General features: G+C 41.4%; 1 protein-coding gene across 3 annotated transcripts in view; it reads right to left on the bottom strand.

Moving 5' to 3' along the window:
* Positions 1-25,527, bottom strand: part of arhgef10 (Rho guanine nucleotide exchange factor (GEF) 10) — a 56,038-nt gene that overhangs the window by 13,434 nt on the left and 17,077 nt on the right. For 2 of the 3 annotated variants that reach the window (XM_079369061.1, XM_079369062.1), the window contains exons 7-25: positions 25,351-25,407; positions 24,750-24,937; positions 23,683-23,799; positions 22,632-22,743; positions 21,827-21,939; positions 21,645-21,722; positions 21,385-21,564; positions 17,136-17,252; positions 16,962-17,054; positions 16,403-16,573; positions 16,083-16,228; positions 15,201-15,385; positions 10,831-10,946; positions 8,305-8,432; positions 6,668-6,768; positions 6,315-6,436; positions 1,517-1,603; positions 672-898; positions 26-183 (exon numbers count right to left, since the gene is read on the bottom strand). In XM_079369061.1, coding sequence (XP_079225187.1) covers positions 26-183; positions 672-898; positions 1,517-1,603; positions 6,315-6,436; positions 6,668-6,768; positions 8,305-8,432; positions 10,831-10,946; positions 15,201-15,385; positions 16,083-16,228; positions 16,403-16,573; positions 16,962-17,054; positions 17,136-17,252; positions 21,385-21,564; positions 21,645-21,722; positions 21,827-21,939; positions 22,632-22,743; positions 23,683-23,799; positions 24,750-24,937; positions 25,351-25,407 — 2,496 coding nt within the window. The remainder of the gene's footprint in view (positions 1-25; positions 184-671; positions 899-1,516; positions 1,604-6,314; positions 6,437-6,667; positions 6,769-8,304; positions 8,433-10,830; positions 10,947-15,200; positions 15,386-16,082; positions 16,229-16,402; positions 16,574-16,961; positions 17,055-17,135; positions 17,253-21,384; positions 21,565-21,644; positions 21,723-21,826; positions 21,940-22,631; positions 22,744-23,682; positions 23,800-24,749; positions 24,938-25,350; positions 25,408-25,527) is intronic. The other variant, XM_079369063.1, reaches the window with a different exon arrangement.

The raw sequence follows: 25,527 nt of genomic DNA, 5'->3' as shown, positions 1-25,527 counted from the left end.
GTCCCTCCCCCCCTGAAAGACACACCTTGTGATCTGGAGTACACAGCCACGGAGCCGCTGACCAGGCCGGCATACAGACAGTGCTTCTTGTAGACCAGGCTGGTGACGGTGGACTTGTCAGGGGTGAAGAAATGCTGCAGACGGACTTTCTTGGACCGCTGGCTGCTCCTATAGACAATGATACTACACAGGACAGGAAACAAAATAACAGACTTTATGCATTTAAAAAGGAGTTCATCACCATCAGTGACTGTTCTGTATTTGGACAGTGGCATGTGCATTATTTGACACACTGACCGGTATCTTCAAATTCATGAACTTCAGTGTTCGAACCCTCCTGAATGCTAATTCCATTGTTGATGAAACGTGCAGTATGATGCCATGTTATATCAATAAAATTACTTCTTGCCAATGCAGTCAGTAGTGGCGTTCTCTTTGGGAATTTATTGAATTTATCTAAAAGTATTTGCCCCCCATGATGCTTGTTTATCATTAAAAAAAACTTCCCATGATTTCTACTCAGCTTTTTAAAAATCTAATATCCCATAAATATGAAAAATGTACAAGACTTCTCTACAAATGACAAACTGTGGTTCAAGATTCATAATCGGTCACCTTGTATATCATATAAAGAGAAAACATTTTTTTGAAAGCCCCCCCGTGTGCTGTACCTGCCCTCCTCCATTCCCAGACAAACACTGGGGGTATCAGTGGCCCTCGTTGTAGGGATGTGGTTGCTTTCGGGGCCCTTCTCTCCGATCTCATGAGGCTGCTCTGCAGGGACGTAAGCCATGCAGAGGATACGAGACTCCACATTGAAACACTCAGTCACCTTCGGGCTGGAGTTCTGCATGGCAACTATAGCGAGCTGTCCCATCTGGTTGGTACAACTAGCAACCTGCACAAGAAAGGTTTGTTATTACATGTTATAAAACACCCATTTATAGTTAGAATCTCATACGAAAAAGACTCACTTAGCTATGTTAAAAAAAAAGACATCTTCAAATTTAAAAAGGTTTATATTTCAGCTTAAAATTGTAATATGACTTTACAGTGACAATAAGCAGCCAGAGGGATATTTGTATTTCAACCACTGCAAGTGTTCCCTGAGTGTCAAAAACTATTTGTTAGCAGTGATTACAGCAATTATAATGATTATATTTCTCAAGGGTACATTAAACATTTAAAAAAACTAAACAGCAGAAACATACCATCTGCTACATCTACTCCTAAAAATCAGCTCTCTGTCAAAACTGACTATCAGACACACTGAGAGAGAAAGTGGTCAGGCCTTATTAGTGTTAGCTGCTTAAAATGAGTGCTGCCAGAACATTTGGCAGTTTACACTTTTAAAGACCACTGGACACATTTTACAAGTCAGAGCCCATGACTGTGCACCCAAAGAACTACAATACGAGTTCCATCCCCTATGTGTGTACATTAGGTTAGGTATCTGTAGAAAGGTAGAAATAGAATCTTTGGTGTAACTGATGAAATGTTGGAAGATGTGACTCACCCAGACACAGCCATGGCCCACCACAGGAGTGTCAGCGGTGCTCTCTGTGTTGATGTGGGGCTCTGGATTATGAACAGCACATTCCACCTGCAGCAGGACAGGAAGAAACAGGGTGAAGGGTGAGGGACAATTAGAAACAGGTCAGCTGAGTACTTGCACCAACTCAAAGAATTCACAGTGAACAACACAGTTTCTGGTAGGGACAGAAACCTGAAAGATCTCTGAGGGGAACAGGCCTGTCAAAATAAATGAAGAACTGTTCGGAGAAAGCAATGATAAAACAAAGTATCATGTGTGCTTCTTAATCTACCTACTACTAAACAGAAGGTTCATCTGACATTATGTTACCAATTATTTATTTGTTGGCAGCTACTGCTCTAGAATCAAAGGGCTTGAAAGGGTTTAACCGAAAAACTTGGTTATAGGACATTGTTTCATTATTGATGGGAAAGAAATCATCCAATCGAGTTTCAGCCAGTAGCCACCAAGTTCAACATGGTAGATAGATAGATAGATAGATAGATACTTTATTGATCCCGAGGGAATTTCAAGTAATTCATTTATAGACAATACAGTGATTACTAAACTAGACCTGATATGGGCTTTGAATGTCAAAATCATGTGGCCCGTACGGGGATCGAACCCGCGACCTTGGCGTTATTAGCACCACGCTCTAACCAACTGAGCTAACCGGCCCGCATAAATGCTAGCAAATGCCAGTTTTACAAAGCGTCTATTTCTCAATGTATGCCATGCAAACTTACTCCATTCACAAAAAAAAAAATATTGTTTTAATAAAATGAGTGTCTATAAAACGATTGGTTCAGCTGACAACATGTAACCAATAATTTCTTATTTGGCAGCTAATGATCCACAATGATTTCTAGAGAGGGTTTAAAAGACACAACGGATGACAGGAAGCATTTTCATTACTAAAAGGTCACAAGGTGAGGAAGACATTAATTTCAGCCAGTGTCCGCCAAGATCATAGTGGTATTTTCTTCTTACTAACACAATGATTACATAGCTGGATCTGATATGAGCTTTACATCTTAAAACTATGTGGCCTGTACGGGGATCGAACCCGCGACCTTGGCGTTATTAGCACCACGCTCTAACCAACTGAGCTAACCGGCCCAACACATACCTGCTATTTTTTACCACCACTCAGTATTTTCCTGTTGAAATCTATTTGGGAGTTGGACTTATTTCTCCCTTCAAGTTGACCAGTCAATGCTGGAACAATCTATTCTACAATTAAGTAAGTGCAAACAAAAAGCTTTAAGTCTGATTGGACACACAGGTGCTGACAGGTAATGCACAGAGGCAAAACCCATGGATGGCAGTTCTTAAGAGCTCTGACCAGTTAGTAACCGATATAAAGGTCATTGTTATCAGGCAAAACCATCATCATCATCATCATTGAGATCGTAGGTATTATTGAAAGAGCTGCGTATTTAGCTTTTTCATAAAGGTGCAAAGGGACTCTGTTGCCCCACCCCCCGGGGTAAACGGAGTAGAAAAGTCTAGTTAGCGTCACTCTAAAGGGTCGCCTGGAGAGTCAGGACAGGAACCAGCAGAGGGCAGATCCTGAGATGCCAGGTTCAGAGAGCGTAGATACAAAGATTTGACGGTTAACTCTGTGAAAGGCAGCAGACAGGTCGAGTTGTAATGACTGACCTTCAGCTCTTAGAGATTCTATTACTGAAGGTAGTGCAGAATCAGAAGAGGTGCGCTTAAAGTCTGACTGATTTGGGTCAAACAGACGGTTTCTGAACAGTAACTCAAGACTTGATTAAAGATTGTGTGCTCGAGTATTTTTAACAGAACGGGCAGAAGAGAGACCGGTCTGTAGTTTTCAACCTGTGCTGGGTTGAGTGTGTGTTTTATGAGCAGAAGGGTGACCCAAGCTTGCATGAATGCAGTGGGGAACACACCCGTTAAAAGAGAGGAGTTATTGATATGCTTAAGTGCAGCATTAAGTGGAGAGGAAATAGTCTGCAGGGGGGCTTGATGGGATTGGGTCAAGAGAACAGGCGGTGGGCCGAGAGTCTAGCACAAGCTTAGAGACTTCGTACTCGGTCAGAGAGGAGAATGAGTCACTTTGGTTGGTGCCTTTGGGCTGAGTGGCTCAGAAAACTGGTTGCTGATGGTTGCAACCTTTTCAGGAAAGTATGAGGCAAACATGTCTGGTGTGAACAGATCGGAGGGGGGAGGGGGAGGTGGTTAAAGAAGTGAGTTAAAAGGAGAAAATGTTTTTCTTGCATCTGTGGCACTAGAGCTCTTGCAAGTCCTTCCTTATGGTCATTGAAATCAGCAGACTGCTTAGATTGTGCCCTCTGCGCTGCTCTTGGCTCTGATGACTTCCCTGAGCCATGGACAAGGGGAGGTTTTGCGAGCGGGTTTGGACACAAGAGGACAGAGTTTGTACAGAGAGGAGGCTAGTGTGAAGCTGAGGCCCCGTTTACACGGAGACGCTGTGACAGTAAGACGAAACAGTTGAGTAACGAATTAGCCTTTTGTTCACACGGCGTTGGTGTTTCACGGGGTGAAGACGCTAGCTTTTCAATTCGACCTCCAGGGTGGAGCGAAACTGATACGGGGGGCGTATCGCAGCCATGTGAACAAAAAGGAGTGAACTCTCTGGCTGCGGTGACCTCACCACATCCCCCCCATAAATTTGGACTTGCGCAGTAGCCGAGAAAAAACATAAACAACAATTGTGCTATGAGCTTCAGCAGCTATTCGCATTGTATAGTCTCTTCAAACAGAACCTTGATATGATACATCGTGTATGTCGCCGCTGAAAGAGCATCGAATACCTGCGGCAAATAGTTCAACCTTTACTCCCAGACCCGGGAGATGAGGAGGATGCTGTGGAGGAAGTGGTTATACTGGTCGGTGTCTCGTTCCATTACCCACTACTGGCAGGCGTGAGAACTACTTCGAACCCGCGACCTTGGCATTATTAGCACCACGCTCTAACCAACTGAGCTAACCAGCCTCCTACATGTAACCAAGAATTTCTTATTTGGCAGCTAATGATCCACAATGATTTCTAGAGAGGGTTTAAAAGACACAACGGATGACAGGAAGCATTTTCATTATTAAAAGGTCACAAGGTGAGAAAGACATTAATTTCAGCCAGTGTCCGCCAAGATCATAGTGGTATTTTCTTCTTACTAACACAATGATTACATCACTGAATCTGATATGAGCTTTACATCTTAAAACTATGTGGCCCGTACGGGGATCGAACCCGCGACCTTGGCGTTATTAGCACCACGCTCTAACCAACTGAGCTAACCGGCCCAACACATACCTGCTATTTTTTACCACCACTCAGTATTTTCTTGTTGAAGTCTCATGACATTCTACTAATCTATTCTGCTGTTCAGCAAAACAAATACACCGACATTCACTACACAGAAAACTATATAATCATTACCTGCTCACTAAACACTGTCAGAGGTGTTAAACTGATGACAAACTGTTTACTTGTCAGTGCTATAATTTCAATAAACTCTATTAAAATAGGTTAATTGTCCTTTGTGCCTTATTGTCCCCTTCAAGTTGAACAGTCAATGCTGGAACAATCTTCTACAGTAAGAGTTTTTCATTGATTGATTGACTGAAGTCTTTTCAACAACTGTTAATGGTGATCAGCAGCAAAGCCTGCTATTTAGAAACACCCTATCCAAATAACACTGTACATGACCTACATTAAAATGTCCATAAGAAGTAATCAGGAGACAAACAACCTCTCAAAACTATGTGGCCCGTACGGGGATCGAACCCGCGACCTTGGCGTTATTAGCACCACGCTCTAACCAACTGAGCTAACCGGCCCCAAGGAGAATGTTTGAAAGTCCAGTATTAGAACCAGTTTGTCTGTCGATGTATGCCATGCCAAACTCACTCTAGACTAACTTCTACCGTTATATAATCATTTCTTATTTGGCAGCTAATATTCCAAATTGGTAAAAGAGGAAAGGGTTAAAACGACACAATGGATGATAGGAATATCTTTTATTATTAAAAGGCCACAAGGTCAGGTAGAAATCGCCTGTATTTTCAGCCATCATCCACTAAGTTCAAGACGGTAAATTCCTTTTTAGACAATACTGGTGATATGATTCCATGAGTGAGTCTGATATGGTTTTTAAATCTTAAAACTATGTGGCCAGTACGGGGATCGAACCCGCGACCTTGGCGTTATTAGCACCACGCTCTAACCAACTGAGCTAACCGGCCCCACACACATGCACTGTTTTTACCACAATTCATGCCTTCCTGGTGTAGTCCATAGAATCCATTGTTACAACCATCAATCTCTATGTGGAGTGGCACAGAGAGAATTGCAAACTCTTAACACAGAGGCCCTGTCTGACGGGGATTTGAACCAGAAACTTAATATTTTGCAGAAATATGTGTAACTTTTTTTCTTGATAACTATAACTTCTAAAATGTCTGAAGAAACTTATCAATAGAAAACAGTTTTATCTTCTCAGCAACAGTTGTCCGCCATATTTAGTGAAAAAGGAATGTCTGCACAACATTACAATTTTATTTTTACACTTGGAGCACATCACTGATTAAGTAATTAGGGAGATGTCTCACTTAATACTTCCAGAGCTACTACGACGTGAACGCTGACCCATATACTGTACTGTGAGGATCAAACCAGTGGTCTTTGCTAAAAGAGCCCCCAGCTTTTTAACCAAATGAGTGAACTCACCCAGGATTATCTGTCCCTTCCCACCACTGGGCAAACATATGTAGAAGGAAAATGTCTGACCTTGAACTCCTGTAGTTTTGACATGACCACAGGCATTTGCCGGAGCAAGAGAGGGTGCTTCTGCTTTTTGATGTGATTCCCATCATCCTCTGCAAAGAACCAGCCCTGCAGGTTGTCCTCCTCTGATGTGAATATGAATGAACACACAATTAGCACCACTTGATTTAAGCATGTGCAGTATTAAGAATTAATTCAACTTCTTACAAGAAAGCTCCTTTAAAACTAAACTCTTGTACTAGGTACTGATGATAGCACAATAGTTGCACAGTGATTTTAGAATTTTTTTTGATAAAATACATTTTTTTAGCATCTTAGTAGGAGCATTAACAGCGAGGCAATGATCTGATCCGTACCTAGTGCCAGCTTTGCCATCTGCAGGTTACTGATCCATGACTGCTTGACGGCTGGGCTCAGAGTATTGAACACTGCACTGAAGTAAGTTGGTTTACCTGACCTGCAATAAAGAAGACAACAACAAGAAATAAATAAACTTCTAGGAGGAATTTAAGTTCATTTGACCTCTCTTTACACAATATCCTTCTCCTACATGCATAAGTATGTTTTCTGAGGAAGAATCTCTTTCTGTTTTATTTTAAATGTTTAAAGAGTACCTCACTATGAATCATGGAAAATTTTAATCAAAGACACGCCCAGTCTGCATGCTGCTAATCCCCTCACTTACAGAACACTGACAGTCGTTAAAAATAACTCAATAAAAATAGTACAATTTCTCACTGATGGTCTTGTTTGCTTTTGTACGGCAGGCCATAAAGAGGTTTCAGAAATACCTCCGTTCTGTATCATAACCATCTAAAATAAAACTTCCATTTTTTTTCCTTCTGAGGATCAGTTTACTCAAATGTGCTCTTAAATGTAGTTTAGATAAAAAACAAAGGTTTTAACATTTCTACTCATTGAAAACAAAAACTTTCATATGTCTTCATACATTTTTAAGTGGAGCAAAGATGATAGCGAGGGAAAAAAAATGGAGTCAATAAACCGTACATCCTTAAGAGTGTTTGGCGTGTCTTTCAGTTATGAATGAATCGTGCTGCGAGATGTGTCAACACTTCGGAAGCGACAAACACCAGAATTCGCATTACCATTTCTCGCAGGAGTCATATTAGTATTAAAGACTTTGCACTAACCGGTCCACTGATTGGCACCTTTTAGAGTTAAACACCAAATACAGTGAAATGAAGAGAGCTTTGTCTGGGTTGAATTCCAGCCTGGGGGGAAACACGAGTCTGTCTATTCAATGGTGACTGACTAGACTGACTGTGACAGAAATGTGATACACATCAATGTCAATCTTCACTTCTACCAGCAGCTCATGTAACACAAGAAGTGTGTATTTGTTGTCGTGTGCGTGCTGGTGTTATAAATCCCTCCCGTCTTTGGCTGGTGTTGTGCATTGTGTGATTTCGGATTTTAGGATCAGAGGGGGAATGACAGAGACACAGCTGTGTTTCCAAACATACCCGTGGATAATCTCACCAGCTAAGTGCCGCAGGGATGAGAGGTCGGGTGAGGAAGTGGAAAAGAGAGAGAGAGGGGGAGTGAGAATGTGAGAAAGCCATAACAAGGTGCACCCTTGGGGGAACACGTGCAGACTTTAATAGTGTGTGTGATAAATGTGTGACACGATTATTTGTGTTCGGTAACAGCTGCAGCACTGATTGTTGGCACTGATGCATATTACTATGTCCCTTGAGATTCATCCCTCAGATTATAGCTGGTGATGATGCTTGTTTATCCAAATATCCAAATGTACTCTCATAATCTCTCACAGAGCTTAAAGAATGCAGAGCGACTGAGAGGACAGCAGGAGAAGTAAGTGTTACAAAGGGAATCGAGGATAAAGCAGCCAATGGAAGAGTGAAGACTGAGACAGAAGAGAGTAGACTTACTGCATGTGTAGCCTGAAAGACAAATAAAAACAAAAGGTGTCTAAAACTCTATAAACTCTGGAATAGTGTTAAACACAAACTTGTCTTGTTTGCCAGGCAGCTGGAGTTGGATCCGACACCGGTCAGCTGCCCTGATCTCCTCCTCCTTCTTCATTATGAGCCTTTGGAGACCTGATACCCAGTCCTGGGCCACTGTGGGATTTACATTCTGTACCAAAAGATATTAGAGAGACAGAAAAAAAAAACAAGATGCTGAGGACAGTTAAAATACCCCCCCAAAAAAAAAATCATTATTTCATTTGTTAAGTTAGTGCCTTATATTTATTTACTTCGATTAATACAAGTCCATGCACATTTGTTGTTGCTGCTGTTGCTTTTTCAAAATGCACATATTGCTCAGTATCTTCAATTTTTTGTAAATCTGTACTTTTATTTGTATCCTTTATATTTTGTATACATTTTTAAAATCTTGATAGATAGATAGATAGATAGATAGATAGATAGATAGATAGATAGATAGATAGATAGATAGATAGATAGATAGATAGATAGATAGATAGATAGATAGATAGATAGATAGATAGATAGATAGATAGATAGATAGATAGATAGATAGATAGATAGATAGATAGATAGATAGATAGATAGATAGATAGATAGATAGATAGATAGATAGATAGATAGATAGATAGATAGATAGATAGATAGATAGATAGATAGATAGATAGATAGATAGATAGATAGATAGATAGATAGATAGATAGATACTTTATTGATCTCGAGGGAAATTCTACTGTTAGTGTACATCTTGGCTCAGAGAGAAACGATTTGTTCTGTATGTCCAGCACATGTTGAAAAATTGACAATAAAGTTGACTTTGACTTGACTTTGGGCTCAAGGATTATGGTGTAAGCTAAACTGATTAACTTCAGATGGCCACAACATGAATAAACAATTATTCACTCGAACCAACACATCTGTGCAAACATGCACATTCTACTAACCATTTACAATTTACAACGTGAATGAAAAAAACTGAAAAGTTAAAGAGGGATTTTGCTTGTTATAAGAAACACTAATCACTCTATCTATCAGCATACGTCCAAATGTCTTTACAGATTCCAAATCACAACCTTTTTCTTGATCAGATTGGACATTCTTTAATGACCCTGAGAGGTCCATACAGGCAATACACAGAATACAAACAGCACTAAGACACAACATTTAACTCCCATGGATATTATCATGATGGAAGTGAGTGAGCTAAGAGACACAAAGACCATCCACTCAAAACTACTGCTGCTTGTCCCTGCAGCACGCCACTGCCATTGACTCCTTGGGACATGTGGAGATTTTGGACTGAAGTGTTGTTGGTATTTTTCAGCCGAGTTTAGTTCCTTTGAATAATTCATTATTTGAAATTCTTCTTGATGCAAGTTCAGTTAGCGTTTGGAGTCCTGATGCTGCAGTTTGTGGCTTTTTTTTTTTTTTTTTTACATTAAATAGCTTTACATTGTTTTAAAAAGATTTGTAAAAAAAATAAGTTACCGTAGTTAGTTACTTTATTGTCCCCGAGGGGAGATTCATTTTCACAGCTGTACAGGCCGGGAGACACCGTAGCACACACTCACACATATAACACACTTCCGTCCTTTGTGGCAAAGTACAGATATCTATTTCCGCGATCACATATTGTTCGGAGTTTTGATGGCTGTGGGGATTAAATTTGGCCTTAAAGTGTCATTTGTAGAAAATGAAGAATATCTTAACCTTTCACAACCTGTTTCAAAGATGTATGAAAAGAGATGTTCAGTGCATGTCTATTTTTGGCTCATGTGGGAATCATTTAGGTTTTGAAATTGAGTGTAAATAGTGTACAGCTCACACATCTTGGCTGCTTCTTTCTTCCATTTCCCATCAGCCCACCTCTCTCTGCGAGCTGCTCTGTTGCCCTGCCTCCCACTCTGTTCCTGACAGACCGACCAGCACCGCACACTCACGCTTGTGTTCTGCAAAGTAAACCTTCATCACAACAGCACACAGGCTTCTGTGTCTGTGTGTGTGTGTGTGTGTGTGTGTGTGTGTGTGTGTGTGTGTGTGTGTGTGTGTGTGTGTGTGTGTGTGTGTGTGTGTGTGTGGTCAAATGATATGACAGGCTGGAACGGTGCAAATCGAGACCGAAGAGACCCCCGGTCTCCGAGAGACAAATTGCCCACGCTGGCACATTCCACAGGTTAAACATTATACGCCTCCATTAACAGCCCAGCCCTTCTGGACGTCTGAGAGGAAACACGATGGATGTGATTTGAAAAAGTCCTGAGGTACATCAGAGGAACATTTGTCAATGTCAACTTTTGTCAAGCTTCCAAGAATATTATCAGACAGTATAAATACTCCAAGATGTGAGACTTAGCCAAGTAGAATACATGTCCTCAGTTATTCTAAGTCTTTTGAATTTGACCTTTGACCCTCTCAAGCGTGATCAAATGAAACTTATCCAGATTGAATATACTGAAAACATTTTTTTTGTACTTCTGTAAGACTTATTTCATGGGAAACTGATGACAAATGATAAAATGATGTTACTTTCACTCATCATATATTACCTGGTAATTTCCTTTGAGGCTGCAGATCATGCTGGAGATCTGGTTCACCAGGCTGAGGTCATGGATCAGGTTCTGCAGGTCCTGGTACAACTGACCTGGGCCCATGTACAGCTTGTCTGAAAAGAAAACATCCCCCCCACAAAAAAAGAAAAAAATCTTTAAATTTTTTTTTTTTTTTTTTTTTTAAATACAGCAAATAATTTACAACTGATGCATGCAGGCTGTTCAAACATGAACAGATGAAACTGTCTGGAATTGAAAAAGGCTGTTTAAAGGTATATCTTCAACTTAAAACTAACTGAGTGTCCGTGTGTGAGCTGGAAAGAAAAATAGCAAAGGAGAGGTGTGAGAAGCTGGAGTCAGCTTTTACAGTCATTCAGATGAGCAGCAGTGACTGAGGCCAGTCTGATGAGAGAAGCAGTTCGTTTTGGGCAAACACAGAACAAGATCAATGAAAGCCAATCAGTCAGATTCCCACGGGGAGCAGTGTGGCAGCTCTGTAAACTTGGCAATGAATCTCACAGGGGTGAGTGTGTCTCACTGGAACATTGTGAGCTCATCATGTTAGCCTTCAGAGGCCGCAATGTGTACATGTTTCTGCATGTCAGCACACACAGCACCATCCTTCCTGTTCTTTACTAGTTATATCTGTATATGTGTATTATTGTTCATTAAATACATGTGATCAGTAGGTATTGTTAGTTCAAATTTTTAATACTTTGGACGCAGCTTTTGATTGTTTGCGGTTTTAAATTCTTCGTGCGCAGCTTTAACGTAAAATGTATGATTCACATTCATTTCACACATACACATCTTATTTTTAAAATACATTACAAACAGTGTGTTGATAAGTCTTCTTGGTAGGACACGATTTGTTACGAGTGGTTGCTAAGCAACAGGTATTGCTTTTAGGTTGTCTTTTCTAAGCAAAATGTCATAACTCCAGCTTGTGTGTGGCGAGATGAGAGCTGAACTGCGTTATTGTTCTGAATCAAAAGGAAACAAGGGCTTACTTTGTGTGTACACAGCCTGTCTGAACAGAATACAACCGCATGGCTCATCAAAGCTCTGGAAGGCCTTCTCTCTCGCCCCCACCTCGCTCTCTCTCTCTCTCTCTCCTTTTCAATTCCAAAGATGTATTGGCAGCAAAGTTTCATAAACACAGTTTTGCTAAAGTATTCAATCCACCAATATATCGTCAAGTTTTAAAAACACAATTTCAAAGTATGAAATGATTCTTTCCCAGTTGTAACACATTGGACGTGTATGGTAGTAGGCCAAATAATGAACAGACACAATATTGAGGTCATTTGATTAAACGGTTCACTTAACAATAAAGGACTGCCTCAAATCAAAACCTCACTGCAAACTCTTTAGAGCACAGAACGTTCGCCGTTGAGAGTGAGCATCAGGAAACAAATAGTTAAACAGCTTTTGAGTCCTTGGCACTGAAATGATCTCTTTGCTTTAGCCATTCTCCCTCTCCTCCTCCTCGTCTTCTACCACAATAGTCACACAGAGTCTGTCTGCTGCTTCAACTCCATGGCAACCCAGGCCAGTCGTCCCCTGAGCTTCTTGTTGACTGGGCGTCCAGGGGGGAAACTTTTCTCCCCGTTTGTGCATCACCAAAGTTTGCATTTGTAGGTGGTCTTCACTCTTACTCCAAAACATCTCCTCTCTGAGTCTCTACACAAGATGCTGTCAACCGTCTGACAAATTCTTTGTCGTCCTTAAATCATGCATGAGCTCCACGAGACACAAAGACTCACACTGAGCACAGCAGGCCTCCAGGCGCGGATGTGAGTTTGTTTTTTATGTCACTGATATTGTCATGGTCAGTGACTTCTAATCGTATTGAATTCACGTCACTGGGTCAAATAATGGCCACCCTGCAACACATCGAAAGGCAATTTGTACACTATTTACTGCTAAAAAAACAAAAAACAAACAAGAGCATGTTGTGCTGTTTTATTTATTTTACCTGTCCTCCGTCTCTAATCGTGCTCTATGCAACTTTCATAACTGAACCACAGAAATATTGAACATCTTACGCACGCTTATGCAAGCTCCATTTAAAGTTACTATTAAACAATAGTGTTATTTTAAGACTCCACTTAATACAAGCTAAAACACAAAAAATAATAATAATAATAATAATAAATAAATAAATAAAAAAAAAATATATATATATATTGTTTTCTAATTGAAATGTTACGTATAACATGTTTAGGTATCCCTTCTTAAAATTTAGTCTGAAAATGGACGACATCTATAAATCCACAAATACCATATTGTAGCTTTATTCATCCTTTCTACCATGCCTGAATTGGACCTTCCCACAGAACAGAAAAAAAACAACAAAAAAAACGCTGGCTCTGTGTAATTTCAATCTGGGTCCAACTTCTTGAATGGCTCTTTGTGTGAGCGCCAAATGCCATGAGGTTTCAAACAAAAACAGGGCCTGGAAGCATCACAGGAATCACACCAGTCATCCCAGCAGTTACACACATCCTAAAAAACAAACACAATATCTACTAATGACATGGTGAGCAGCAGGCGCAAACCTCCAAATGACCGAATCTGTGTGGCGGGTCTGATTGCCATCCAGCCTTAAAGGAGGAGATGAGCGAAGCAGAGAGGTGACATCACATAGTAGAGAGGCCTTTTTTCATTGTCTTCTAGCAGCCTGGTCAAACGAGCTGCTTTTGGCCGACACATGGTGGATTGAGAAACAATCATTTCCACTTGTCAAAAAGGTCCTTTGAATGCTCACACACATTCCCACAGACGCACAAAGAGACACTTGTGAGGGGATTACTAAATCAGAGTGAGCGAACTGTCGTATTACACAATCTGCTGTGTGTAAGAATTCGACAACCCACAGCGACCTATACGGTCTTCCTCAGGCAAGAAGAGCGCGCGAACACACACACACACACACACACACCTGTACCGCTTGTATTTACATCACATCAGGTGGAGAAGAGGCTTTGAACCTGTCTGTCTGTTTCAGGCCATAGAACAGCCTTCAGACTGAGCAGACGTTACTCAGCTCTGTTTAGGCCATCTGTTCATGCAGGCTTGGAGAAGTATCGGAGGGAGACGGGTGATGTGGCAGGAAGGGGGGATGCGAAGGAGATCAGGAAATGCTAGGTTGAGGAAAAAGGGAAACAGTATAACTCACAGATACTGTAAATGAGAAAACAATGACAGCAAAGGAAGATGAGGATGTGGATACACAAAGGCTTCAGATTGGAGGATCAACTTCACATGCTCTTGTCTGCATAACAAGCCCTCCAGCAGGGACATGTGTGCGGTGTGCAGCTTAACTTCACTGAAGGGTTGAGGTGTATGCAGACGTCCCTCAACACTTCTCTATGAATAATCAAACAGGGGAGAGGGTCTTTATGCTGAAACAAACCATAACAGGATTCATCCACTCATACATGTGACACCTGGCTGCACAAGACTAAAAGTTATGTCACTGAATTAAAGACTTTGAATAAGAGAGAGTTCCCCTACGTAAAACCTTCTGCAGATCCGGGAGAAAAAAAATCGAAATGATGCTCGCTGGCCCTTCACTGAGCACGAGCATTGACTTGTCAGAGCACACATCATCAGCAAATATAGATCCTAGAAGAAGAAAAAAAACTTGCAGCGCTGTTACCGCAATCATACACTCTTATTACGCCTCTTGTGTCTGATCTTTTCAAGTGGCTGAGCAGCTGTCGGTGACAAGCGGGGAGCCCAGTGGAAAGACTGAAATCACTGCAGTCGGCAGCCAGCAGAGCAAAGGACTGCAGAAGGAAAAAAAAGTACACACAGAGAGGCTGGATGGTCGGTGCGAAGTTGACGCCATTTCTGGGAAGGTCCATGATGTCAAGTATTTCATAACGTAAAAAAAAAAAAACAGTTTCTTTTTGTTTAAAGTCTGTGAATTAATTTCATTTATTTAATGATTGCAATTTTGATTGTTCAGTTTATAATCCTACAAGCAATATTGGCATTTAAAGTCCGAGACAGAAACAATTACTGTTCTTCATATGCCATGAAAAACACCTTCAATTCACCCTGAGAACTTCCTTCACCCGTCATCCGGGCAAAAGCTGCTCCCAGTGACAGGCAATGGCTGACTCCTATAAAGAGACACAAATCCCTGATAGCATATAAACTTCATATGCTATCAGGGATTTGAGAATTCTCAGGTTTTTTGTAAATAAATTCCTATGGGGATATAAAGGGGATTTATTTATCCCAAACCTTGCCTATTGAGTAGTTTTTCTACGAGACCTGTTGTCCCCAATCAGAAGAGAGGAACACAGCTACACAGACAGACTTTAAAAAAAAACATGAGGCACTTTGGTTCATACTTGGCTTAGCGTTGATGACCACCTTCTCCCCAGAATGGGGCGCTGGGTAGTGGCTGTTCTCGGCTATGTCCTCGCTGGATCCAAACTCCAGCACCTCGACGAAGCTCAAAGGCACGCTCCACTTCAGGAGGAACTTCTGGTCCAGGGAGACGTTACCATTACCACTGCCACTGCCATCCTGAGATCTGCACAGAGCATAGAGAGATGAAGGTTACATGCTTTGGCGGCAATGGTTTTTGTTATGTAAACTTCTTGTCTGTGCAGAATAAATAAAGTGTGTGTGTGTGTGTGTGTGTGTGTGTGTGTGTGTGTGTGTGTGTGTGTGTGTGTGTCTTTTAGTAATATGAAATATGAGTGCAGGAAAAAAGACAATCCAACATCTGTGCAAATGTCCATGTTTGAAAAATTAGGGGGTACATTTTATTCATCAAGATAAACAATTTTCTGGGTGAGTGCAGGTTCATGTGGTGAGCGACATGTTACAATTACAGGCCAGGAGCTTGAAGGCCAGGAATGGGGCTCTCCGTCACTCTTGGCTCTTGGCACAGTGCAGCCAATGAGATTTACTTTGCAAACCACAGAGGGTACAAACCCAGAGAGGCAGTGTGGTCACAAGTCACTGCAGGGACATTCAATTCTCACCATCTTTCTCAACTCTTTAGAGTTTATTTTGAATATAGGGTGACTCATTTTAGTGAATTGAACTGAAATTATTTTATGAGCAGGAAACTCTAGAGGAAGTCCTTACAGCACTGTAGGCGTGAGGAGAACAGGAATAATCGTTCCTTAAATTGTAGAATGGTAAAGCATTCGAAAATGTTGCTTCTGGTGATGCCAGTTCAAAGAGAGACGAGTGCAGGTCTGGTTTGTGGTCACTCTTACCGTATATTGGGTGTGGCGCACATTAAGACGTCGTTGAGCAGGAAGAGGCGTCGCTCCTTAGTCTTGATGATTTCCCCACGCTCGTTGTAGACCGTCTCCACCATGTCATCTGAGCGGATCAGGTAGCGGCTGCCATTACTCAGAAGCTGGCAGGTCAAAACAAGTCAGAGTTTCATGAAAGGACAGTCGGAGTTCACATTTCTGTTAGCACTTCATATTTAATCAAACCAAGTTCAGAGAATCAGCGTGCTCGACAAAAGAAACCCCCTCTACCAATCAGTGGAAGCACACGTATGTTGGTGAACACACACACTGGGCACCTTGTTGAGGTAGCGCTCATTCATGGCCTTTGCAATGTGACGGATCTCGCAGCGCTGGTCAGCCTCCCTCTTCTTTTCATTGAGCTTCTCTGCCAGTGTCTCCAGTTCAGTCAGGGCCATCTGCAGGGGCAGCCGGTCTGCATGACCCACCGGTGTGTTCTTCAGCATGTCCTGACACACAAGTCAAACATTAGACATCTGCTGATGATGCATCTCTGGTGTGCCTTTCACATCTTCAGTCATTTGATGTGTATGCATAGTTTTTACATTTTCATTATGCGTGTTTGTACCCTCCCCCCAAAGAAGAGAGACTCTCTGAGATTCTTCTGGAAGATACACAGGAACTGTAAATATGCCAGGGCAAGATGAAAACAGATCTGAGGAAACCATTCCCCTCAGAGCCTGTGACGTCCCCCGTAAGGTTCAAGCTTTGAAAAACAAAGCGCCTTGATTTATGTGAATGGTGCGCCCCCTGCTGGTGATTCAATAAACACTAACATCCTCTGTATGTCTGCAGCCGACTGTCAAGAAGCTTAAAAAAAAAAAGATTCCATCACACCTGAAGGAGCAGAATGAACTGTGGAAATCTCTGGATAGGTTTCATCATCAGGCTGTACAGAGTCACTCTGTCGCTGCTGCTGTCCTGACGGTGCTGTCGGTGAAAAGACGGCTTAATAGTGATGCTACAATGTTTGATGTTTTTGGATTTTCTTTTTTCTTTTGGCTCTCAAACCTTGAGGAATTCCAGGAAGCCGGGTTTGGAGGCGCACGTCTTCCTCACCACAGCCATCGCAGTGCTGAAGTTGTTCACATACTCACTGTAGGCATCCAGCACCATGGACTTAGAGAACTGTTCAGAAACACAGATAGAAACATATTAAGACACAAGAATATAGGTCAGGATATTTCTCAAAACCAATTTCATTTTTTTATTTGATGTCCTTCATTTTAGGTTTTCTTTTCTGACCTTCTGTTTTAATTCTTGAATTTAAAAACAAATGCTGCATCACTGTCAGCTGTGGTTATTATACACTGAGGGCCTGATCTACTAAAGGTTTGCATGTCTCAAAATGTCTGCAAACTTACCACCAGCAAAAACCTGTTATCTACTAACAGCATGCAGTGAGGATTTGTTCTTTCATATGAGCAAAACAACAAGTATTTTCCATTTAGTATGTTTGTTTTAATAATTATGCAATATATGGGGAGTTTCTGCCCCAGAGTGCAAAATACTGGGAGGAAATAAAGCCAAGAAGTTAAATTAGTACACGCATAGTGATTTGCCAAGCTGGGCAAAAACTGTGATTGTGACAGCGTCTAAATATAACACCTCACCACACACACGTGTTAACATGTTTCAACTGACTCATTTATTTTGCTTCAATAACAGTTTATAAAAACAAACTTAATTAAAATATATGAACATTCACAGCCTCTGCATTCTGAAGAATTTCAACATTGCCCGTTATGTCTTCCTATTCCCCTCTTTTCGCCCACGTAACATTTTAAACAGAAGACTTCCTTTTTCTCGGGTCGTGCTTCTCTCTGGCGCGCTCGTCTCCTCTCTCTACAGCCCCGAGCTGCTACACTGTTTGTACCCACGTCTTCGGTACTTCTTGCCAGGGATTTTATGTCCGATCAGACAGAGCGCTGGCCAGCTGGTGCAACAGAGGACACAGCTTGCACTTCCAGCGCAATGTATGACCATTCATTTAAAAGATTGAGGGAAGAAAAGAGAGGCACTGTTTAATGCCAAATCTTTTTTGTTATATTCAGATTTATCTGCTATAAATATAAAATATACTGGACTTTTACTTGCCTCTCCCACTAATACTCATTTTGTGCTTGCTGTTGTCCTGCTTTCCATCCAAACTCTCTGTGACTTAAACCAGTAGAACACGCAAAAGCCTGAAATACTACCGCCTCCACAAAGTTTGCACCTGTTATTGTTCATGCAAACACTCTCAGTAGATCACCCGCAAAACGCCCACAAACCAGACGTGCAACCTTTTGGAGTGAAAACGCAATTTAGTGCTCTTTAATCTGATTTTAGTAAATCAGGCCCCGAGTGTTCCCGACACAAGTTTATACAATTCTCCATTCCATGATGTGATGGTTACAGGGGGGGGGGGGGGGGGTGGTGATCATGTCCACCAGCAGTTTTACCAATGTGCTGAGGTTCCTTTATACATGTTGTGAAGCTCAGTCTATAAATATCTGTGACTGGACACTTTAATCATTTCTTTCACTCAGGCCAGTTCTGTTGTGAGTTGCAGCTTTAATCAGCTTTAAACATTGACTGAATTAAATTAATGCCCTTCTTATAACCAAACTGAGCTGCAGATGGTAACCATTCGTTTGTGGGATCAAGGCTTCATGTGGACATGACAACTAGAAAACGTGATGCACCAAACATTAACGGTTTTCCCAAAGCAGCTCATTAATGTTGAAGCAAATGAGCCGGCTGATCAAAGGATGCTTACTGTGTGAATCAGGAGAAAAGGCAAACAGACGTTTCAGATCAGAATTGATTTCCAACAGAATTCAAGGTGTTTTTTTTTTTTTTTTTAAAAGAGGAAGTTAGATAATTTTTACATCAGCACAGTAATGTTTTACTTTGAACAATGTATGCTTCCTAACAATGTCATTTCTTTAAAAGTGCCTGAATGTGACTTGTATAATCTGTTTCTTATATATTAAATAAAGATCTATATATTAGGGCAGCCAGCATTAAATAGTTAATCATGATTTATTTACTGCAGAAATGAAAGCCTGACATTTTCTATCGCGATTAATACCATGCTATTTTGTCCCTTTAGGTGTACCATAGATAAGCCTGCATAGTACCTCCTCATAGTCACAGCGAAGGAAAAGAGCAACACTGCTGCATCATATATTTAAATGTATGTGGTAGAAATAATAAGGTTCTGTCTGTAATAATAGGAAAACAACACTGCAGTGAAAAGCCAGGGGAAGCAGCCCATTGGTTATTGTCTTTGTCATGAAAGCTGGCCGGCCCAGTCACGCCTCCTACAGGACCACCTCCACAGCTCCCTCCCTCCCTGCTCCGTTTGCTTCTGCTCAGAAAGTCAAAGTGTCCAGAGGATGGGAAACTGTCGTGTTGAAATGAGCCCTCGGATACGTGACTCAGTCAAAAGACTTTTTAGTTCAGAGATATGGGAGAGTTCCTTCAGCTTGGTGAGCAGGACGAGTGTGTCAGGGAGCAGAGTGAGGTCGTATCAATAAGCGTTGGAGCTAATGATAGCCTGTCATAGCCCTGGGAGAATTAGCTCTGTGTGATATCATTATCTCATTGGTAGGCTGAGGGTTCCCTTAAAGATGTTTGAGGTTAAATCTGTGCTAACATGGACACCTGTGATGGTCATAAAAGCAGGCCTCCTGTCACACTGTGAACGTACTACATAACAAGTTCAAGTTCTGCATTCAAGTATGAGTCGTGTAGAAGCAGACTGTGTCAGTATTTTGTACAACACACATTTTAACCAGTGACAGCAGACTGCTGATACAGTCAGATGTTTCCTGTGAGTATTTTACCATGACGGTCTCAGCTTTCCATGGGTTCAGAAAAAAAGATCCCCCTGCAGCACAGAGCACTCGGAGGTGTAATAGAGTAGAAATATAAAGTACCATAAAATGTCAATATAAGAACATCAAGTACATTTCACTCATTCATTATTCAAGCTAGTTACACTGAACACTTCATGTATACATGTAAATAAAATGTCGGAAATGAGAAGTAGTTGCTTTTTATGAAGTCGACTGTCACCTCTGACCACATGGGAGTCAGTGTCAACCAGGTCTCCAACCTTTTTTAGGACGAGAGCTACTCTCAAAAATACAAAAAAAATAGTCACAAGCTACCTTTACTCCCCTTATTTTGTTTTGGCAGTGTATATTAGCACTTTTTTTTATACGTTTACTTTTAATGAGATTTCTGACACTGCATGCTGTCAACCATGACATTGTAATCTGATTAGACAGATCTAGAGCTGTAGTAAGTAGATAAAGTTTGCTCTGCCTTAGGTTTCATTTATGCATAGATTCTTTTTATTTTATTTCGGAAAATTTTGGATTTGCCTGGCGAGCTACTTATAAAGGGCTCGCGAGCTACAGGCAGCTCGTGAGCCCCTTGTTGGAGACCCCTGCTCTAAACAGAGTTGATACACACCGTTATATGTCTGTATGGCACTTACATCTCAGCTGTGTAACGATTTGAAGGAATAATGTGGTCAATCTTTTACATAGATGATGTTTAGTTATGTCGTGTTCGACTGTTTGTAAGAGGCCCGTTTGAGGCCAAAGCCAAAAACTCTTCCCAGTCCAGTGCTGCCTAAAACTGTATAAGAGCAAGCTGTGTATAATATACTCAGAACACTAAGTCTTCTTTATTTGTCAACAGTTTAAACAGTTAAAACTTGACCATGTAGAATAGATCTATTTACACTTCTCTCTAAGGAAGAGGGACTATTCCGTTACCTAAATAAGTGTCATGGGTGTGTGTGTGTGTGTGTGTGTCCTGTTGTTTTAATGATGACTGTGAGTTATAAGGTTAGCGAGGGCAGTGAACAGACTTTAAACAAGTCTCTATGGCTCTGACTGATCATCTGATGTCATGCCAGGGGTCCATTTATGTGTCAATACAAGGAAGTGAAAGGCTTAGCATGACTGTTGGAGATACGGTCTTTTTGCTTTGATGGTGTCAGGAAGCCAAAGTGAACATAAGATTGAAGAATAACACGGGAAAAAAAAAAAGATAAAGTTTCGTGTTCTGGGCCTGCCTCAGGGCAAGTGTCCCTGAAGTAGGATGGTGGGAAAGATTTGTAGCCGTGCGGCATGCGTTCACAAAAGTTTGATTCCAAACAAAAAACTCAGAGAAACAGCTTCTAATATGCATTTTCTAATAGAGATAATAATTATATCACTGCTGTGTTTTGAAAAAAGGCTTTAAAAGGAAAACATACCGACGCCACAAAGACATCCCCGATCATCTCCAGGCTGTCCCACTCAGCCACGCGGCTTGCCAGGGCGATCTGGAACAGGAAGTGGCACTGCAGGATCTCCCGCACGCGATAGAAGGTCATTTTCAGTTTCCTGTCGCTCAGCAGCTTCGGCTCAATCTGAGACAGGGGCTTCTCATATTGCTGGTGAAGCAGAGAATGTGAAGTGTAATAACCAGCCCTTCAAAATTAAACGTCACAATCACTTCACGGCACTTGAATACCTCTAATATCCTCTTCAGTGCGTCGAGATAGTTCTTCTCACTTTCCAAAATAGATCCCAGAATACACCTTCTCACCAGCTGTATGAGAAGATCATAAAAGTACTCACATTGCACACATTCATATTCACACAGCTTAGAATGACAGAATTTGGGATACTAAATGCTTGGGCTTTTTACAATACCTGTTGCTGTGAAAGACCCTCCACTGCTGGACTCAGAACTGGCTCGACATTGAAACAGTCCACCTCAATAAAGAGCTCCGACTCTTCATCCTCAAAACAGGCCGACTTCCTCTCTACAAGTTTCAGAAGAAGAAACCACAGAAAGAAAAGGAATCAAGCTTAGGGAAGAGATTGTTTGTTGCTCCTTACTCATATAAGAGAACTTTGATTATTTTTTAGTTACATTTTTGGGAGATTTCACTGAGAGGAGAGAGTGGGAGTTAGCATGCAGCAAAGGACCGAGGGCAGATTTAAAGGCAGGGTAGGTAATTTCCTCCAGATACACTTTTCAAGATTTTGGATGAAATTTTTTTTAGGTCCTGACAGAAATAAATAACTCATCGCTCTGAAAAAGAAATGAAGAGAATCCGTCATCTGTAGCAGTTTTAAGCATGTAAAAACTTCGACCAATGTCTGCACTCGGTTCGAGTTTTTCTTAACCAATCAGTCCCGTTCCCTACGCCATGCATGCATGAGCCCACGTTCAAAGCATAGACTGTAAAAAAGCATGAGCTGAAATCCGCTTCTGGACCAATGGCGCTAGTGCATTTAAGTGAGGGGCACGCTAGTTTTGTAAAAAAAAAAAAATACCAGCCCTGCCTTTAAATCCACAGCTGCTGGACTACAGCCTCTTTTCATGGGGAGCGCGTTGTGACGGATACGCTATCCGGCGCCCCCCGTCATTGTAACTAAAAAAAATAAACAAAAGGGAAGAGGGGAGAGGATTCTAGCTCTGAAGACTAGCAGCCTTTTATGAATCTCATACCTTGACAGAATGACTTGGTTTTGATGAACGAGCGTCCCTTCTTCACTGCAGCTTTGGTTTTCTCCAGCCCATCTTTGGTCCCATCCTTAGCTGCCTTCACCAGCTTTTGCATCTTTTATGAAACAAAGAACCCAATTATCTTTTAGCGAGAAGAAACAATGCTTTGCTAATCTAATCTGCTAAGCTAATGCTTTCATAGTTGAGACGTTTATTATGAGGTATAGTTTATTTTAAAGGTCCCATATTCGGCACTTTTTGGGGTTCATACATCTAATTTATCTGACTGCTTAAGTATGTTCACATTCTCTAATGTTGGAAAAAAAAGTGTTTGTTTTTATGGACTGTCGCTCCATGCGGCGTCTCTCATCTGCCTGTGTTTGCGCCACTCTGAATCCCCCACGTGGGCCTCGTCTGGTCTGATTGGTCGGCCGCTCGACTCTGTTGTAATTGGTTCGTCTCTCAGCACGGATGTCACAGAGGCGTGCAGCACGAGCTCGTTCTTGCTACGACGAGCCAATGGGTAATTTTCAACGAGGGGGGCGAGGGACAGAGCGTTTCATGCAGCTACTGCTAACAGGAGGATGTGGGAGAAGCCGCATTTCTGGGGACTTTTTTGCAAATAGTTGTGCCTAAACAACTAGACGAGACACCTGGAAAACACACTACAGAGCATGTAAAACCAGAAAAAGCAGAATATGGGACCTTTAAATTTTTCTATGGTTAAAAAAAAAAAAAAAAAAGCTACTTTACTGAGACCGGCTGGACAGGAGCAGTGTTAGAGTAATGATGGAGATAACAATAAATGATCGATGTAGAATCTCACAACTGCTATTAAAAAAATACATCCTAAGCATTTACAGCCTCCAATGCATACACGTATAGCAGGACAGGTCAGTGCAGCAGCAGACAAGGAGCTAATGATGCATAACCCATCACCAGTACCACCACCACAAGCCATTCATATCAGAGCAGGATGTATGAGAACAAAAAGGGATGGAACTAGGTTTACGTCTAGCACAGACGAGGTGAGGTGAGCACTCAGGTAGTTTACCTTCTGCTCGTGTTTCTGTTTTAGCTGCTGTAGCTCTACCGTTCCCACTGTATTTGCCATTAGATCTTTCATCTTTTTCTCATAGTGTTCTTTCAAGCGTGTCAGATCTTGAGAGAGCTAAATGAAAGCAAAGCATGTGTTACTGGTTATGGTTTTGGAATGAACTTGCACCTTCGAGCCACTGCTCACTCACTGCAATCCTGATGTGTGCTGGCTATCCTAATGTACAAATCCTGTTATCATTTAGCCTTAAAGTAGCTCCTTACAGTCATCTAAAGTGATGATTAAAAGGGAGATGGATCCTACTCTGTGCCCTAATACCCTGTGATTGGGTTGAGCATGTACAGTATGATCTGCAAGGAGAAGTTACTGCATGGCTTTCTAGCACAGAGCCCAGAAAGAAGAACCTCTTGAAGCCAGTCTGAACGTGGCCGGGGTCCATGGTCCTAAACTACAAGGGTGCCAATTCTTGCATAAGGCTTCCATAAACTATGCATGGAGAGGGAGTGGCTCACGTGACCTGAGGTTCATGGGCATTATCTTCTTTTCTTTAAAGAGGGAAACATGGCAACTGATAAGTGCCACTGTTGTTGTTGCACTTGCTAAAATGTTTGGTTTTTTAAATTGAACAGCTTTCCAATAAGAGGGAAGGCCTATAACATTTGTCATGTCTGATAAGGCTACACTTAAAAAAAACACAAATGTGAAGTTGAATTCTCAAAACCACAAGCCAAAACATTTCAGATTTAAGCAAGCTGTCTCTAGATAGAATCATCTCTCCCAGGTCTGCAGAAGAAAACGGTGTATTTAACATCAAATGTACAAATAAACTTTGAATTATTGAAATCTTGATCCACAAATAACATGACCAAATGTTGAACAAACTCAAAAAAGTGATTTCCTCGAAATTAGAATATTTACATTTAAACAAAATCACTAACTCAGTAACAATATCAATATCAAAGAGGATGTGTGAAGGGTATAAGAGGAAACTAAATGTATCCCTTTTAATTGTTCAAATGTCTTCAATACTGATGGAGAAAAGAGAGGAAGATTGTTATACACACATGTGTTTTCCTTTGGGGGGGCTTCCCCCTCATGAAGGCGTGGGGCAGACCGTTTTCAGGGCGGCCTTCCCCGTCACTCGCCTCGTCGTAGCTTTCAAACTCGCTGGAGCTCCAGCCGTTGTCGAGCGAACTGTTGCAGCCCCCCTCTTCACCGAACTCCACGTCGTCGTAGATCATCTCCTCTGGATCTGTGTGACGTATACGCAGACGCACACAATAACAACATCCTCCTCTCACACACAATAGCCATCGTGATCGCACGGTGTTTTTTTTTTTTTTAGCTGAGAGCCACACTTGTAAGCATTTGTGAAGATCAGAAGTTACTGACTATATAAATAAATTTTACTTACTTACTTACTTTCAACAACAACAAAAAAAGAATAACACATAATGCTAAAGGTAAATATTACAAGAAGATGAGATTTTCATGCAACTCTAAATGAATATTTCAAGTATCCAAGATTGGAAAAAAAAATAAAAAAAAGAGGACCTTGGACTGAAACTGTGCAGCGAGGATGGCTTTTAAGCTACAGACAGAAAGTGAAACACTGAAGTTCTGAAAAGGAGGAATACAAACAAACAAAGAAAAAAAGTCACATACCTGTGTTGGAGTCAGAGTTCTCTCTGGGCACGTCATCATAAATCACCTCATCGGGATCTGCAGAACAGCAGACGTTTCAAAAGAACTGGTGGGTTATTCCTCATATCAGACAGGCTGTTACACCACAAACAGGACGTCAAGTTAGAGGGGGATCTAAAAGAAACGCTCACAAGGGCA

The sequence above is a fragment of the Symphodus melops genome, assembly GCF_947650265.1.
Source record: "Symphodus melops genome assembly, chromosome: 19".
NCBI classification, from domain to species: domain Eukaryota; kingdom Metazoa; phylum Chordata; class Actinopteri; order Labriformes; family Labridae; genus Symphodus; species Symphodus melops.
This window is presented reverse-complemented; position numbering and strand designations above follow the sequence as displayed.